This window comes from Lotus japonicus, chromosome 1 (genome assembly GCF_012489685.1).
Source record: "Lotus japonicus ecotype B-129 chromosome 1, LjGifu_v1.2".
NCBI lineage: Eukaryota > Viridiplantae > Streptophyta > Magnoliopsida > Fabales > Fabaceae > Lotus > Lotus japonicus.
In genome coordinates, this window is record NC_080041.1 from 70,894,742 (window position 1) to 70,911,286 (window position 16,545).

General features: G+C 36.8%; 2 protein-coding genes across 2 annotated transcripts; both read left to right on the plus strand.

Moving 5' to 3' along the window:
• Positions 1 to 328: 328 nt before the first annotated feature.
• LOC130732003 (U1 small nuclear ribonucleoprotein C-like) lies at positions 329 to 1,392 on the plus strand. The gene is made up of 2 exons (XM_057584146.1): positions 329 to 499; positions 750 to 1,392. The coding sequence occupies exons 1-2, from the start codon at positions 394 to 396 to the stop codon at positions 1,286 to 1,288; spliced, it is 645 nt and encodes a 214-aa protein (XP_057440129.1). The 5' UTR covers positions 329 to 393; the 3' UTR covers positions 1,289 to 1,392.
• Positions 1,393 to 2,493: 1,101 nt separating this feature from the next.
• On the plus strand, positions 2,494 to 6,351 carry LOC130744600 (uncharacterized). Its single transcript, XM_057596772.1, has 6 exons — positions 2,494 to 2,560; positions 2,747 to 2,823; positions 3,746 to 3,886; positions 4,160 to 4,243; positions 5,345 to 5,550; positions 6,102 to 6,351. The coding sequence occupies exons 1-6, from the start codon at positions 2,494 to 2,496 to the stop codon at positions 6,349 to 6,351; spliced, it is 825 nt and encodes a 274-aa protein (XP_057452755.1).
• Positions 6,352 to 16,545: the final 10,194 nt, after the last annotated feature.

Genomic DNA, 16,545 nt, shown 5'->3' on the forward strand with positions numbered 1-16,545 from the left:
AAAATATAAACATTACTCTTCTAAGTTAACTTTTGTTCTAGACGTATGCATATTATTGTATTTCTTAATGAATTATAAATAATGGAGCCCGTATCATTATCGTATCAAATTCATTCAATATTTAATATAATTTTGTTGTATTCCTTTTTAACGCCAATAATTAATAAATGCTACTTCAATTTCTTAGCATAAAGAACTTTTTGACAATAAGTTATTTCTTTTTTAAGGAATATTGCCTTGTTTAAGTTATTCTTAATATCATGTTGTGATCTCATCCACTATCTTGCTCTTTCTCCTATATATAAGAGAAAACTTCCCAGTAAATTTCACATCTTTCATCATCAAACATTTAATTGATTCTGGTTTTTATTTTACTTTTGAAAAGTGGTTTCTATGGAAAATTCACTACTCATCATAGGCCTCTTGGCCATGGTTGTTTTGATCTCATCATCACATGCAGCTAGAGACTTGGTTAAGCCTTCCTCAATCTCTAGAACAAGTGAGTTTGCATTTTGTTTTCAATTCTCATGAAGATATACCTCTAATCTTTTCATATACTTATTAGCCTTAATCCTACACTCATCTAGCCTTTGTATAGACAAGATTGCATAAATATTCGACATCCAACAAAAACACTTGACTATAAATTAATATATATATATATATATATATAATCATTCATTAATTAAAATTTTATGTCAATTTGATGATGAACAACATTTGATTTATTCATGCTTCATTGTTTGTAGTTGATGAGGATGTTAAAAAGCAAAATGACATAGCTGAAGCACTTTCACCTGGAGTTCCTGAAGTACCCTCACCAAATATTCCTGGATTTCCCTTCCCATTCCCTTTCCCCTTACCTAAAATTCCAGGATTTCCCTTCCCCTTTCCCTTTCCATTACCTAAAATTCCTGGATTTCCCTTCCCTTTCCCCTTCCCCTTCCCTAAAATTCCCGGATTTCCTTGCCCTCCAACTGGAGCTCCTGAAGCTCCTGGACTTCCCTTTCCCTTTCCTTTCCCCTTTCCTAAAATCCCAGGATTTCCCTTTCCCTTTCCCTTTCCTAAAATTCCAGGATTTCCATTTCCCTTACCTGGACCTCCTGGATCTCCTGGACTCCCCTTTCCATTTCCCTTTCCATTACCTAAAATTCCCGGATTTCCTTTTCCCATCCCTGGAGTGCCTGGAGTAGACGGTGGCGTCCTTCGAGTAGATGGAGCTAGTGTGGCTAGCATCGGTGGCACTACTGGACCTAATGCAAAGGATCACCTTGAAATTCACAATTAGAGTTATTTTCTAGAAATAAATGTTAATCATGTCATATGTTATGCTCATTTGAAAAAATGGAGGTATTTCCACCTTATGAGATTGTATTATAAATGAAATTTGACTTATCCTTAAGAATGATATTCCTAATAAAATTATTACTATGATTATTATTATTATCATCATAATCATTACCATCACAATTAATATATTTTTGTGATAAATGAAAATGGATTTAATATATAAATGATGATATTGTTGTAACTTCCCTTTTTGGTTGGCTAATATTTAGGGGTGAGATAGAATTCTAATTTTTTTTAAGCTATAGCTAAAACAAAACAATTTGTTGTTAATTTGTTTTAATAATAGTTGATCATGTAAATTTTTCCACCTTTTACTTTGTTTTTTATTTTGGCCGAAATCTCATACATTAAATGGTTTAAATTTATACATTATGATTTTTCCACTGTTTTAGTGTTTCCCGTGTAAAGTTGAAGCACATGTTGGTTTTTTTTTTGTTAGAATAAGACTTGGAGCTGGGCAAGTGGATATACTACAACTACTTGGGGCCTATATATAGGTCGTAATTTTTTTATGGGGGCCTTAGGCATGGGCATGACTGATCTGATACTATCTGCAGCACTGCGTACAAATAAGCTTCACATGAATTTTTCACATGACAAAAACTGTCTATTTAGTCCAAAATCAGTTTAATCTCATGATATTCTTCCGTCGGATGTGATACGAGTACGTAGTGGTCAATTAATACTTAATACAAATGGTGAAGTGGAATGAACTTGTTTTGGGATTACCTCTTCTATGCTTTCTACTAGGAATAGAGAAAGGGATGGAGTTTGTTGATTTGATTTTGTATGTTTTAAGCCTCAAACAATTGATTAAGTTGACAAGAAATTGTGCTTATCCTTTGATTTGAGAGTATTATCTATGCGAGACATCGATAGGTAGTTGTTTAGATTAGAGCATCAAGGAGAGACTCAGACTTCATATGTTTAGAATAGGTTTTCTTAAATTGATTAGTCAAGCAAGAACCCAAGGCCTTTCCATCTCTGATTTCTTACATTTCATCATTGCTACTTTGACATATATTTATTTCAACAAACAACAATCTCAAAATCTGGTTTTTATTTGCTTTTTTTCTTCAAACTTAAAAACTGAACATTTTCACTCACAATCCATGTGATTCAATATTTAAAACTAGGCGAAATATGTACACTTACAGATTAGCTAACAGAGCTAAGGAGGATCATCAAAGCGGGTGTGATTCAGAAGGCAGTGAGTAGAATGCAAATTTTCTGGGTGGTTCCGCTGTGCTGGTGTGGAAAGGCAGCAGTAATTCTGGTTTATGCAATAGTTTATTCATGATTGCAGAGGTTAAAATGATGATTACAGGTGTGTTTTTTGGCAGAGCTGAATCAAGTTGTCTTTGGGTGTTATTTGCATATTTTTATGTTGATTTAGGTGTGTGCTTTGGTGTCAAGCGTATACCACTCCTTGAGGTTTTGTATTTGGAAAGTGGATGTGCTAGCAACTTCAAGGTATGGATAAATTTTATGCTCACAGGGTGTCATTTGGCTCTTTGGGATGCATGGTGTGAATGAGTTTGCTCTCAGGGTGGAAGATTATTTTGATGGAATTATGTGGTGCTGCATCAGTATGGGTACCATATTAATTACTGTTCGATGTTTAGAACAACGCTCCCTGCTTCTCAACTCATTTTAAGTTTTTCTCCTATAAATCTTCTTTGGCTGAATTCTGGCATAAAGTTGGATCTATAACCCGAGAATGTTCATCCAGCACCCATTCATCTCTATATGTTAAAGCTACGAAGGTACCTACAAGCTCTCAAAACCAGCTGTCCATTTTTCTTTACAGGTTGTGTGCCTAAACCCTACATCCATCTTCATGGTCCTTACAGCTTGACTGATTTCATGCACCACAAATTTTTGCCTATAAATTGAACCATTGTCTGTGAGGATGTGCATTTGTTTGTTGTTCGTCCAGTTCTCCCTATTTCTGTTGCCCTCTTCATTCAAGATTCATAATTAGGACAATGGTATTGACTAAGATATATACTTGGGGTCTGATGTGCACATATCATGGCAAACCTTGCTAATTTATTAGCATTGATCAATGGTTATGAATTTGCCAATTCTTAAAACTTAGCATACCATGACACCTGGCTTGCCATAGAGATATGTAATCCATCTATCATTGGCTGTACTTCAGATTGTTATCAGCAATGCTTAATTCTCAGCATTTCTTGATGGCGGTAAGCTCCATTTGAAAATTGAATTCTCAATTCTTATGAGTTGGTCCCAAATTTTTCCTGCCTATGTCAATGTCATTGTATGTACACGCTTCCGTATATAAATATGTATATGTTTGCTCTCCATTCTGCAATTTCAACTCCTTTAGTCACCCTGATTGTTGTATTTGCTTGAAATTTGAGTTTAAAAGGTGTTTGATGATGTTTCTTCTCTATCACGAGCTAAGGAGACATGGAGAATCTTAGTGAAGGTTATAAGGGCATGGAAAGGTCAGAGATTAAGTGGTAGCATGTTAGCATTCACTCTCGAGGTTGTTCTCATGGACAATAAGGTGACATATTCTTCTCCTTTGTATTTTCTGAATCATGTCAGCATATATAGATATAGATGATAATTTATATTTTTTTCAGGGATGTAAGATACATGCTACTCTCAGCTTTTGTTTTTGTTTGGTGTTCTACTTTCTCTGGATTTCCTGCTTTGCATTGTCACCTACGGTTTCTTATCCTGTTCCATTATCAGACAATGTTTTAGTTTGTGATTTGTGGTTACATTTACAGCTTTCTGTTGATTTGTGATTTTAGTTTAATGTCTTGGTTCTCAGGAATTTCACCTCAAGACATCAGAGAGGGCCATGCACACACATGCTTCTTCATCATCGACACTTCAATGCGATGGTTCTCATAAGGTCAATTTAGGTCATACACTTTTAAGTAGTTAACATTCATTACATCACTGTGTATTGTCAATGTCATTCAATACTCTTATACCCAGTTTATGTGAATTGCATTGGTTATAAAGTTTATGGACCTGCATTTTCTGACTTTAGCTTCCTGTTACCAAATAACTATAATTAGTCTCAGGGAAACTCCAATTAAAACATTTAATACAATATGTAGAATTTTATGTAAACATATAACCAAATTTGCATTAACCAACATGGTTTTTTTTATCATGAAACATGCTTAACTTTATCACTCATAAATAATAAAGCTACAACATTCCAACTTTAGTCATATTACGAATCAAACTGATTTAGTTGGCATGTGGTGAGAAAGCTTTAATTAGGTAAACAAGCAAGGCATTGTGAAGTCACTTTCTCATTATCTCATTCCAAGTTGGTTATTTCTAACCAAATACTAAAATTGTGGTGGTGGGATCCTTTTGTAGAAATTTGTAGAAGATCTTTCCTTTCTCACCTTTTTGTACAACTTCAATTGGTAGCCAACAGGTAAATTTCATGGATATCATTTATATGGGGTGCAGATCAAGTTTATTGAACTCAAGTTGGCATGTGGTGAGAAAGCTTTAATTAGGTGAATTATGATTTTGTGTTTGTTGGTACTGAGTGAGTGTTTCTGACTCTTGATAACTCAGCTGCTAGCTACGTACCCCATGTAGTACATTTTTCAAGTATCAACATTAATTTTATATCAGTCGTAGTGTTAATTATGTTTTTTTGAGCTGCCTCACTAATCACTCTATATGATTTCGTGCAAAGGTGTTCTTTATCCAATTCTCCCTGCGAGATATGTTCAGAAAAAGATTCTTCAATTTTAGACCACATTTCATTCGCTCTCTCTGTTTCAGGGATATTGACAGCTTTAGCTAATCAATTCGAAGAATTGCTCCCGTGACTATCAATAATTGAGAAAGGTGCCCTGCTTTGTTATTATGGATCAGCTAAGGACTTGGTATCACTGCACAGAATAATATGTTCCTTACTTTCCTATCTTGAAATGATGAATAATAGTTGGGATTGATGTTAGTTATCTGATTATCTTATCAGGTCTGGGCCCCTGGTTTCTATGCAGCGTTTCTCAACAAGAATAAGGTCTCTACAAAAGGACGTGTATTCTTTGATGAATCCGGCATTAAAGTATCAATTAGCAGTGATGCAGCTGCAGGACCCAAAACTGCAGCAACAGAAGCATATTCGCTATTGATACTAAAGAAATTTTTGGAGGTTATTCTGTATCTCCCAACTATGAATAGGTGATGACTCGAATCATTTTTCTTCTAGATTCTGTGGGTATTAGACCATTGTTGATAAGACTAAGTTGATAACAAACTACCATCATACTTCAATGGGTAGCAACTAACAATAGAGATTCAAATGTGAGAGCACAGGAGCATATAAGCCTATTTATTGTTGTTAAAACTCTGGAATGAAACTTGAATAAGAGTTACTATGGAAATAGGTTCTCTTGCAATGTTGTTTCTGAAGTGGAATGTTATAAATTTAAGATTTTAGTGAAATCTACAACTGAAAAGATGTTGCAATTGCTCTTTTCACCTATAATAGATTAGTCTGTTGCATTAGCTATCTCTGGTGTTGGTTCTCAGGATATGGCCAGTCATTGAGAAATTTGGTATAGAAATTTCATAATGGAGATCATACATAAATATTCAAGTGTAGAAGGCTCTCTAATTTGGTATAGAAATTTCATAATGGTTGGCTTTATTATAAAGAAAACTAATCATTCTGTAGTAATTTATCATTTGAAATCTATGCTCCTAACTTGTCTGATCTTATTCAAGTGTAGGAGGCTCTCTAATTTTTTGAGCATGTTATCAACAAAGCAACCAAGTTGTCTGCAGTTATACATGTATAGTTTTGTAGACATAATTATATCCGTTGTTTCAGTGGAATTGTTTGCGGAGGCACAACGTAGTGTTGGACATGATGTGAGGGCATGCAATTTTGTGTCCTCACCCCATGTTGACCACCTTATAAATGATCCAAAATTGTATACTTCTCAGATAAGTAAATTTCTAGAGGAGTGTGTTCAATAATTCTTTACATTGCTTGGCTTACTCACACAACATATAGTTTATTCTTGAAAGCTAGCCATTAGTGATTGTGGCTAGGACTATATCAAAAGTCAAACCCTCAAAGGGGATTATATAATTTTCACTCACAGATTATAATTGATTCATTGATACATTAATAGTGCAAATGAAAGACATTGCAACTTTCTCTTGGTTGTTTCTTCTGTGTTGGATGGGCGCAAAAGCATTATTTTGTTAGTTAATGGCAAATATCTTTTTTATTGAATGATACATGTCTAATCAATATCAGCTAATGTTCACGTACCTGAACTCTTGGGTTTATTATTAGCTGAAAATTCTTGGATAAGGGGCCAAATCACTTCGGATCATCTTCCCAATGAAGGTCAAATTACATTTTACCTTTTCAATTTTTTTCCATAAATTTGAAAAAATTTATACTCCAAGCTTTGAAAAAATTTAGGTAATGTGATTAATTACAACAAAATCATTGTTGCTAGAGCTCACCACAATAAAATTTACGTGACAGAGTAGAAAATCACTAAATTAAGAAGCATAGACAATTTAAGCTTGCAATATTTTTCACTCAAGTTGTTGATTATGTGCTCACTAAAAGGATGCAAATATTTGTAGATATAGCAGATCACAATGAATCCACTAAATAAACCGCAAGCTGATTTCATTATTTTTAGATGCGTAAGACCCCAACGTTGTTGACCCCATCTATTAGGATATCAATTATAAATAAGTCATTCATGAATTTGTTTAATGTATGTTAACAAAATAAAAATCGGGCGACCGTGCATCGCACGAGATAAATCCTAGTAAGAAACAAAGGAAGTACTTAATATAATTAATAATATTTCGATTACTCATAAATACTTTTATTAATGTAAACATCAATTCAATTGACTATATATTTAATTAATATTTAATTTAATGTATTAGAATTCTAATAATTAATTATTAATATAATTAGTAACTGTAATTCAATATAGCTAATTAATAATGGCATGCAAGTTAAAAAAAATTTAAGGTGCTTGCTGTGGTACCTTAAGCCAGATTAGGGTGTCGTACACAAAATGAGTTTGTTCAATAATAAAGACACACGTATCGATTAAAATTTTGATTTTGTTATATCATAGTAATGCAATGTTCCATTCTTAAGGACATGAGATATGCGAGTTGTGTTTTTTGAGCTTTGTTCATTGGACTGGGCGATGGGCCTAACTAGCCCATTAAGGACGATTAGGAGCGCTAGGCCCAACCCCAAGCCTATAAATAAGGGGTGGTTACCAATTGTAAGGGACTCTTAGTTCATTTGAGAAATAACAAACTTGAAATTCAGTTACATTCTCTCTCTAAGCGGTTACACGCTCTCTCTCATTAAATTCTCACATTGCAATCTCTTCGTTCTAGGTGCCATACCTCACCTATATGTTCTTGGATAGAACATTCATCCATTAACCATGATCATTTTACGCGCATCTCCAACACCATCATTCGTTTCCACCACTCATCAATTTTTCATTAGAAAATGAATTTCATGAGATAAAGTCAATTGACAAGTGAAGTAAAATCTAAAGATGTAGTATTTACCTTGAATAATATGATAATAATCTATTAAATTACCTAATCCGAGTACCACACCCATAAAAAATTCAGGGTACCACATAATTTACCAAATTTAAAATCACTTTAACATAGACTATTGATCTCTTGGACGAAGAGCAATTATTAGCAATAAATTTATAAAAGAGACCTCAACGTCAAATTAGTTATTAATTTGACTTTCCATTAATGATATTAATTATCTATTCAATATATCATGTTATTAAGTTATCACTTTCAGCAAAGTAAAAAAAAAGTTTATATATAGTCCACTATATATAATGAGAAATACATATTAGTCTCCATCTTGTGAGAAAAACAATAAAAATTAAAATTCCTCAAAATGTTTATGCACAAATATCCATCTCATCTCTTGATTTTATGCCTCACTTTGATTTTTGTTTCAGGTATGAATTTAAAGGTTTGTTTGATTTTTTATCAACAAAGGTTTGTTTGATTGATTTCTTGTTACCATTTTTGTAACAAAAAAAATGATAAAACTTCCAACTAAAAGAGGTATATGCTTTATTCGTTTAATGTTCTTATATGTTAATTAAAAAATAAAAATTGTTTTGTAGTAGTGGGATTCGACAATATTTACAAAGCAACTTTTAATAGAAGATGTTACCTGTGCATCACAAGATAATGATTTCTAATTTTTTTAAGTTATATTGGGTGGTTTTTTTTTTTGACGGTATATTGGGTGGTTTAATATATCAATAAGGTGAAATTTTAATTAACTTTGGGTTTGATGCAGGACTATCGATTGGCTTGAAGAGTAACTTTGGTCCTTCGCATCCTCCTAAAACTTGCATTGGGTATGAGTATTGCTATGATGATTCAAAATGCAGAGCAAACTGCTTTAGTAGTGGTTATAAAAAGGAGGAAGTTGTTATTTATTCCTTACCGGGCTTGCGCTTTGTTGTTGTTATGAGTGATGAGATCTTTTGTACCTTATAAAATAAACTAAATAAAATATACACATAAATTTAACTTTCAAACTAAGAGTTATAGTCCACACAAATTTAAATTTTATGTCATTTGAACATACCCCATAAATTTAGGTTGGGGATAGATACGCTAGTTATAAATTATTGAGTATAAGGTATAAAAACATAATTTTGGGAGCATCTATCTATTAACTTAGATAAAAGCTTAAAATTAGCTGATTTAATTAAAGGCATTTGGCAACATATCTATTATAATATATTATTTCTAGGCAAATTTTGTGGTACCTATAATTCTTTTTGGGTGTAATATCCACATTATGTTATTTAATAGATTATTACTATGTTGTTCAACATAAATTTCACATTTTCAATTAACTTCATTCCATAAAATTTATTTTTTAATGAAAAATAGACGAGTAGTGAAGACGAACGATGGTGGTGGCGAGGCGCGTCAAATGACCATATTTGACGGAAGTACAAAGGTTAAAAAACACAACAAACAAATTTTATATCAACAATGGAATACTACATTACTATAATATAATAAAAACAAACTTTTAACGGATATATAAATTCTTACTACTAATTTAACTCATTTTGGGTACCACGCCTTGAATTAACTCAAGGTACCACAACAAGCACCTTAATTCTAATGCTAACAACACATCTATCTATTAACTTAGATAAAGGCTTAAAATGAGCTGATTTAATGCTCTCATGCGTGTATTATAATGCTAACAACACAACTTTTTTTTCTTACTCCTTGCTTGCCAAATCCGATTTTTAAATGACGTGTCAATTCATCTCTAATGCTCTTCAAATAATGTGATTCCTAACTCATTGAATTCAGTTATCTCAAATTGATCCTTGACCCACATTCTGACCTGTCATATTACTATTATTATTATTATTATTATTATTATTATTATTATTATTAATCTATCAACAATCTTAAAAAGTAATTATATGTCCACGCATTGCGTGTGTCATATTTTAGTAATTTATTAAATCTTAAGCTAAGATGTCGAGCTGTCACAGTGCCACATATCTCATTTCATGTCATCTAAGAAATTTTAAACTGTAAGTTACAAATATGACAATCACTACAAGAGTAACGAGAATTGTTGATGGTAAAAAATCGTCGACAAGCGTTAATGTCACTGTTAAAGAGAAATTACCAACAACTGAAGATCTTTCGGTATTATGCTCCTCTGTAGTATTTACCAACAATTTTTGAAAAGTGGTTGGTAACTTAGCATTGGTCATAACCGTTGTTATACGACATCAGTCGTTGCTAGGTTATGGACCACACAGATCGTTAGTAATAAGCTTATTCGGACGAAAAAAATAAAAACCTTTACCGGGGATGAGAGTGCGTCATTGGTCGAAAAAATTAAACTTGTAATTTCTAGCACTCTTCATTAATAGAACTCATTTATAGAGTTTAATAAAAATTACCCATATTATTAAATCTATATATATATATATATCTATATCTATCTATCTATATCTATATCTATCTATATCTATATCTATCTATATCTATCTATATCTATCTATATCTATATCTATATCTATATCTATATGGACTGGGCGAGACCCCGGGGGCCTGCACCCAGGGGCGCTTGCTTCAGGGCGGTGAGTGAACCAGGAAGTTTGGGCCTCCCCTGAGGGGCCCAACTAGCCCATTAAGGACGATTAGGAGCGCTAGGCCCAACCCAAGCCTATAAATAGGGGCGGTTACCAATTGTAAGGGACTCTTAGCTCATTTGAGAAATAACAAACTTGAAATTCAGTTATAATCTCTCTCTAAGCGGTTACACGCTCTCTCTCTCTCACTAAATTCTCACATTGCAATCCCTTCACTCCAGGTACCATACCTCACCTCTATGTTCTTGGATAGAACATTTGGCGCCGTCTGTGGGGATTAGTAGATTTCGATTCCTGGGCTACATGGATTGTGATTTTGGTTGAGAGAAGTTTGAAACCTTGTGCAATTTTCTCTAATTTTCGAGTTCCGGTTCGAAATTCTGGATTGCGATCGAAATCCGATGGAAACTCGCCGTCGTCGACGCGACGAGGAGCTAGAGCAGAGGCACGGTTCACCACCGCGTCGTGTAAGAGGAAGGCGGGAAGAGGTCCGTCGCGAGCAGCCTGAGCAACTGACTCCATCTCCACCTCCGTCGCCGCCTCCTCCTCCTTCTCCGACGCCTCTGCTACCTTCTCCATCGTCCCCACCTGAGCGACAGGAATCCCCGGAGGCCTCAGAAGATGGAACACCGCTACCTCTGGCTCCGATCACTGACCGAGATTGGAGACGCCTGATCAGCAATGTTGACGACATACGGCAGCGGAACGATTGCTTGCAGGAACAGTTAGAGTACTATCGCCTCTAGCAACAAGACGAAGGAGAGCGGGAAGCAGAGGTCGTTCTCAGCGGCGGTGAGGGAAGTGGCCATCCCGGACAACATGAAGAACCTTGTTCTCGAGACTTATAGTGGAAAGACCGATCCAAAGGATCATCTGCTTTATTTCAACACGAAGATGGTCATAAGCTCAGCTTCTGACGCGGTGAAGTGCAGGATGTTCCCGTCGACGTTTAAGGGCACAACAATCGCTTGGTTCACGACTCTGCCTCGGGGATCCATCACAAATTTTCTTGACTTCTCGTCGAAGTTCCTTGATCAATTCTCTGCGAGCAAGATCAAGCAAGTAACGATCGACGATCTGTACAACGTTCGCCAATCAGAGGGTGAAACTTTAAAACAATACATGAGGCGGTTCAGTGCAGCGTCTGTTAAGATTGAAGAGGCGGAACCTCATGCCTGTGCGCGAGCTTTCAAGAACGGACTGCAGCCGGGGAAGTTGAACAGTAAGCTGAGTCGTAAGCCCGCTCGGTCGATGGCAGAAATACGTGCTCGGGCGAACATCTACATCTTGGATGAGGAGGATGACGCTTTCAAAAGGAAGCGCGCAAAAATGGAGAGGGATGACGATCAGAGGGATGTCTCGCCGACGAGCAAACAAAGTCGGGAAAAAGGGGAAAGCAGTAAGCGGAAGGACAAGAAGGAAAAGTCAGTGGAAAAGTTTGCAAATGAGCAACTCTACCCAAAGAAGGAAAGTTTCGAGCGTCGAGGCCCGTGGCATCAAACCGATTCCCGCCGGCGAAAGGAATCTGGCAAAAGTCTGAGCGCACATCTGACGGAATTGCTCCGAGAAGTCAAGGCGACACACGTAGTCGAAGAGGGCGAGAGGGAAGCTAACCCGCCTCGGGCGGCAGTGGATAAAACCAAGTGGTGCGAATATCATCGCTCGGCGGGTCATGATACCAGAGATTACTTCACGCTAAAAAACGAGATTGAAAGATTAATCAGGGTGGGACGTGTTGGTTCTTCTGCAAGTGTACAGAATCTACCCGGTTTTAAATTATCGAACCACAGGGAATTAAATTGCAAGTCCAGTTTAAGATTCAAGTTCAAGGTTGAAAAGGAAGTAAAATTCAGTTTTAAAGGTTGTTTGTTTCTTAGGTTTGTAAAAAGACAAGTGCTCAAGGAATAAAGCGATTGAAAAACAGAGATGAAATTGCCTTGGGTTCTTGCTCAACGAATTCAGTTTTAGCAAACCTTCCTATTCAATTAATCCTGAGTCTCTCCTTGACGTTCTAGCCTAGATAGTCATCTATCGATGCCTCGTAAAGAAAACCCTTTCTAATCAAAAGATAGATTCAATTCCTTGATAACCTAAACATTTGTTAGAAGCACTAAGCATGCAATTCAGGCCAACAAACCCCAACCCTTCCTCTATTCCTAGCAGCAAGTATAGAAGAGGTAATCTCACAACAAGTCTCAATTCTATAACAAACTATCGTTATGATTATAGAAAAGTAGAAAGCTAGCATGCATACAAGCTTGAAAGATAAAGCATAGGAGTGAGATTCAAGGGTTTACTCAGAACATCATGAATAGAAAATGGTGAAAAGCTAAAACATTCAAAGTCTTACAAAGAACCCAAAGCAAAAGGGGTTTTTAGCCTAACATGGCTAAGAAATCCATGCTAGGAAATAGAGATAAAACCTGGAACATAAGGTCTAGGGAAAGCTCCTAGAGCTCCATAACTCAAACTCTCTTCTAACTTATGAAAATATGATCAAATGACAAAAGGTCCCAAGAGAAATGTCTAAAAACCAATTTATAGGCAAAACAGTCGAGTCTGGGCGCTCAGGCGCCAATTCAGGGCGCCTGAGCGCCAATTGCATGCAAAAACATGCTCTCTGGACCCTAATTGGCGCCTAGGCGCCAATTCCCAGCGCCTGGGCGCCAATTCCCTGACCCTCTGAAAAAATGCACTAGCGCCTAGGCGCCAATTCCCAGCGCCTAGGCGCCCAAGCTCGCTTGGAAAAGACTTTTTGGCTTCTGTAACTCCTCTTTTGAGCCCCTTCAAGTCCTCCTTCAATTCCATGCCTTTTGGCCTTCATTCTCCTTCAGTTTCTGATCTGCAACTTAACCAACAAGACAAGGAAAGTTCCACAAGCTCAAAGAGCTTATTAGCACAAGAGGTACCTCAATTAACACAATAAAACCATGCAAGTCCTGAACTTTCTCAAAATGCAAGAAAACCCCCTATAAAACTACAAAACTACCTAAATGAAGTAAAGACTCAAAGAAAGATAAAAATGCATGAGAATGCATGAAACACTACATGAGACTTAACAAAAAGACTCAAAACAAACTAAGAAATGACCCTAAAAACACTACTAAACTAGGGTCATCACACCACTATACTCAACGACAGCTCGCCCTTGAGCGTAAACAACACTCGCTTGCCCTCAAGCGCAAGATATGCTCCCAAAACAAGTGCTCAACATGGATATCTTAACACAAAACTGGGGAATTTAGCAACTACAGCTGGTTCCAAGAGAAAGACCCATCAACCTACTTCATGCATCTTTTGAAAAGAGAAGAGTGTAGAGTCCAACATGAGAAGCATATAGATCTAAAATTCCTAGGATGAGATATATATTTAGTGCACTGAGCACACAAGCAGTTCATAGGTTCTGGATATCATTCACTCAAGAGCAACCAAGATCAAACATGCACAAATTCAATGAGACTTCAAAGGGTTGAAATGTTGGCTTGGTGAAGTATAAGGTGGTTGGTCCCTAAGGAAGTCTAAAGCTTCAAGCATCTTGAGTGTGGTCCCATTAGTAACCCCGGAGCTTTCAACAATACACTTTTTAAGCACAAGTCTCTTGACCCCTTTTTCAACCTTCTTTTCTTCTATTTTTTTCTTTTTGCAACTCCAACTTGATTAGGAGTTTTTTTTTCTTTTTCTTTTTCTTCTCTTTTTTTACACTTTGGGCAAGAGACCTTTCCAACTTTAATTACTAGCTCCAACACAATGCAAGGACCAACACTCCCCAAAATCCAACCTATCATTCATCCCAATCATTTAGCTAACAAAGAAATCTCCAATAGGCTCAAAAGAGACAACTAGGGACAAATGTTCAAGCCAACAAACTCTGAAGCTCAAAAACCTACAAGTCTCAAGAATTGTGCAAGTATCACAAAGCATGCAAAGAGTGAAATCAATACAGAACCAAGAAGTACGAGTGAGACAGGATCCTCCAGGGAAATTATATGGTGAAGGGTCAAAGATGGACCCTTATGGACTCACACCAAATCTATCCTTAAGAAACACTCGGAAGACCGAAGTCTCCTCCTCTCTTCCCCAAAGCATGCAATCACTCATCCCCAAAAGAAACACAAGTATTCACAAAAACGTTTTCAAAACTAGCAACATGTTAGAGAGCATAACTACAAGCAAAAACATGTGAGTATAGGGAGGAAAAGACCCAAAAACGACTCTAACAAAACAATGCATGATTAAAAGAAAAATAAAAGCTACAAAAGGAAGATATGCAAAGATGCATGAGCTAAACTAAGGGAAAGAGTTGACCTTCTTTACCAATTACCATGGAGGCCTTAGAGTCACCTCCTACTCTAGAATTTAGGCTCTCAATCCCTGCAAAATGCAACAAACAAACAAGCAAAATAACAAAACTTGGGTTGTCTCCCAAGCAGCCCATTGTTATAGTCTTAGGTAGACTATCCCCATTGTCAAGGAGGTTTAAAAAACATGGTTTCCAACTTCAGCACCTCACCACCATGGTACACTTTCAACCTCTGTCCATTCACGGTGAAAGTGTTCTTGGTCTCTGGGTTTTCGACCTCAACAACACCATGAGGAAACACCCTCTTGACCACAAAGGGTCCAGACCATCTAGACTTGAGTTTCCCAGGGAAGAGCCTCAATCTAGAATTGAAGAGTAGCACCAATTACCCTGAGACAAATTCCCTATTCAAAATTTTTCTATCATGCCACTTCTTTGTTTTTTCCTTGTAGATGCTAGCACTCTCATAAGCTCGGAGTCGAAACTCATCAAGCTCATTCAATTGCAAGAGTCTCTTCTCGCTAGCAACTTTCCAATCAAAATTCAATTTCCTTATGGCCCAATAGGCCTTGTGTTCTAACTCCACAAGTAAGTGACATGCTTTCCCAAAAACTAAGTGGAAAGGAGAAGTACCAATCGGAGTTTTTAAAGCGGTTCGGTAGGCCCATAAAGCATCGTCAAGTTTCCTTGACCAATCCTTTCTGGAAGAATCCACCACCTTTTCAAGAATACGTTTTAACTCCCGATTAGAAATCTCAACTTGCCCACTAGTTTGGGGGTGATAGGGGGTAGACACTTTGTGCTTAACACCATATTTTTCCAAGAGAGACTCGAAAGCTCTGTTGCAAAAGTGGGTACCCCCATCACTTATAATCGCCCTAGGAACACCAAACCTAGTAAAAATGTTCTTTTTTAGAAAAGCAACCACCACCTTAGAGTCATTTGTTGAGAGTGCAGCGGCTTCAACCCACTTGGAAACATAATCAACAGCCACTAAAATATACTGGCAACCAAAAGAAGGTGGGAAAGGTCCCATGAAATCGATGCCCCAAACATCAAACAACTCAATTTCCAAAATATTTTTTAGGGGCATCTCATTTCTCCTTGAAATGTTACCAGTTCGTTGACATCTATCACAACTCTCAACAAAAGCTCTACTATCCCTATGCAGCGTAGGCCAACAGAAACCACTTTGGAGAACCTTAGCAGCGGTCCTCTCCCCACTAAAATGTCCACCATAACTTGATCCATGGCAATGCCAAAGAATTTTCTCAAAATCAACTTCTGGGATACACCTTCTAATGACTCCATCAGAACAAACTTTGAAAAGGAAAGGGTCATCCCAGAGGTAAGATTTTGCATCATGAAGAAATTTTTTCTTTTGCTGCCATGTCAAGTCATGGGGAATAAGTCCAGCAACACAGAAATTAGCAAAATGTACATACCAGGGTAGGGGTTCCTCGGTGGAAACAGCTAGGAGTTTCTCATCCGGGAACTCCTCTTGAATAGGTATTGGGCTGCACGACCCACCTTCCAATCTTGACAAATGGTCTGCCACGCTATTGTCCTTGCCTCTCCGGTCAATGATCTCAAGGTCAAACTCTTGAAGGAGTAAGACCCATCGAATCAACCTGAAGGTATGAAAAACGGTAGAAAGGGGGGGGTTTGAATAACGTTTTCAGAACAAAA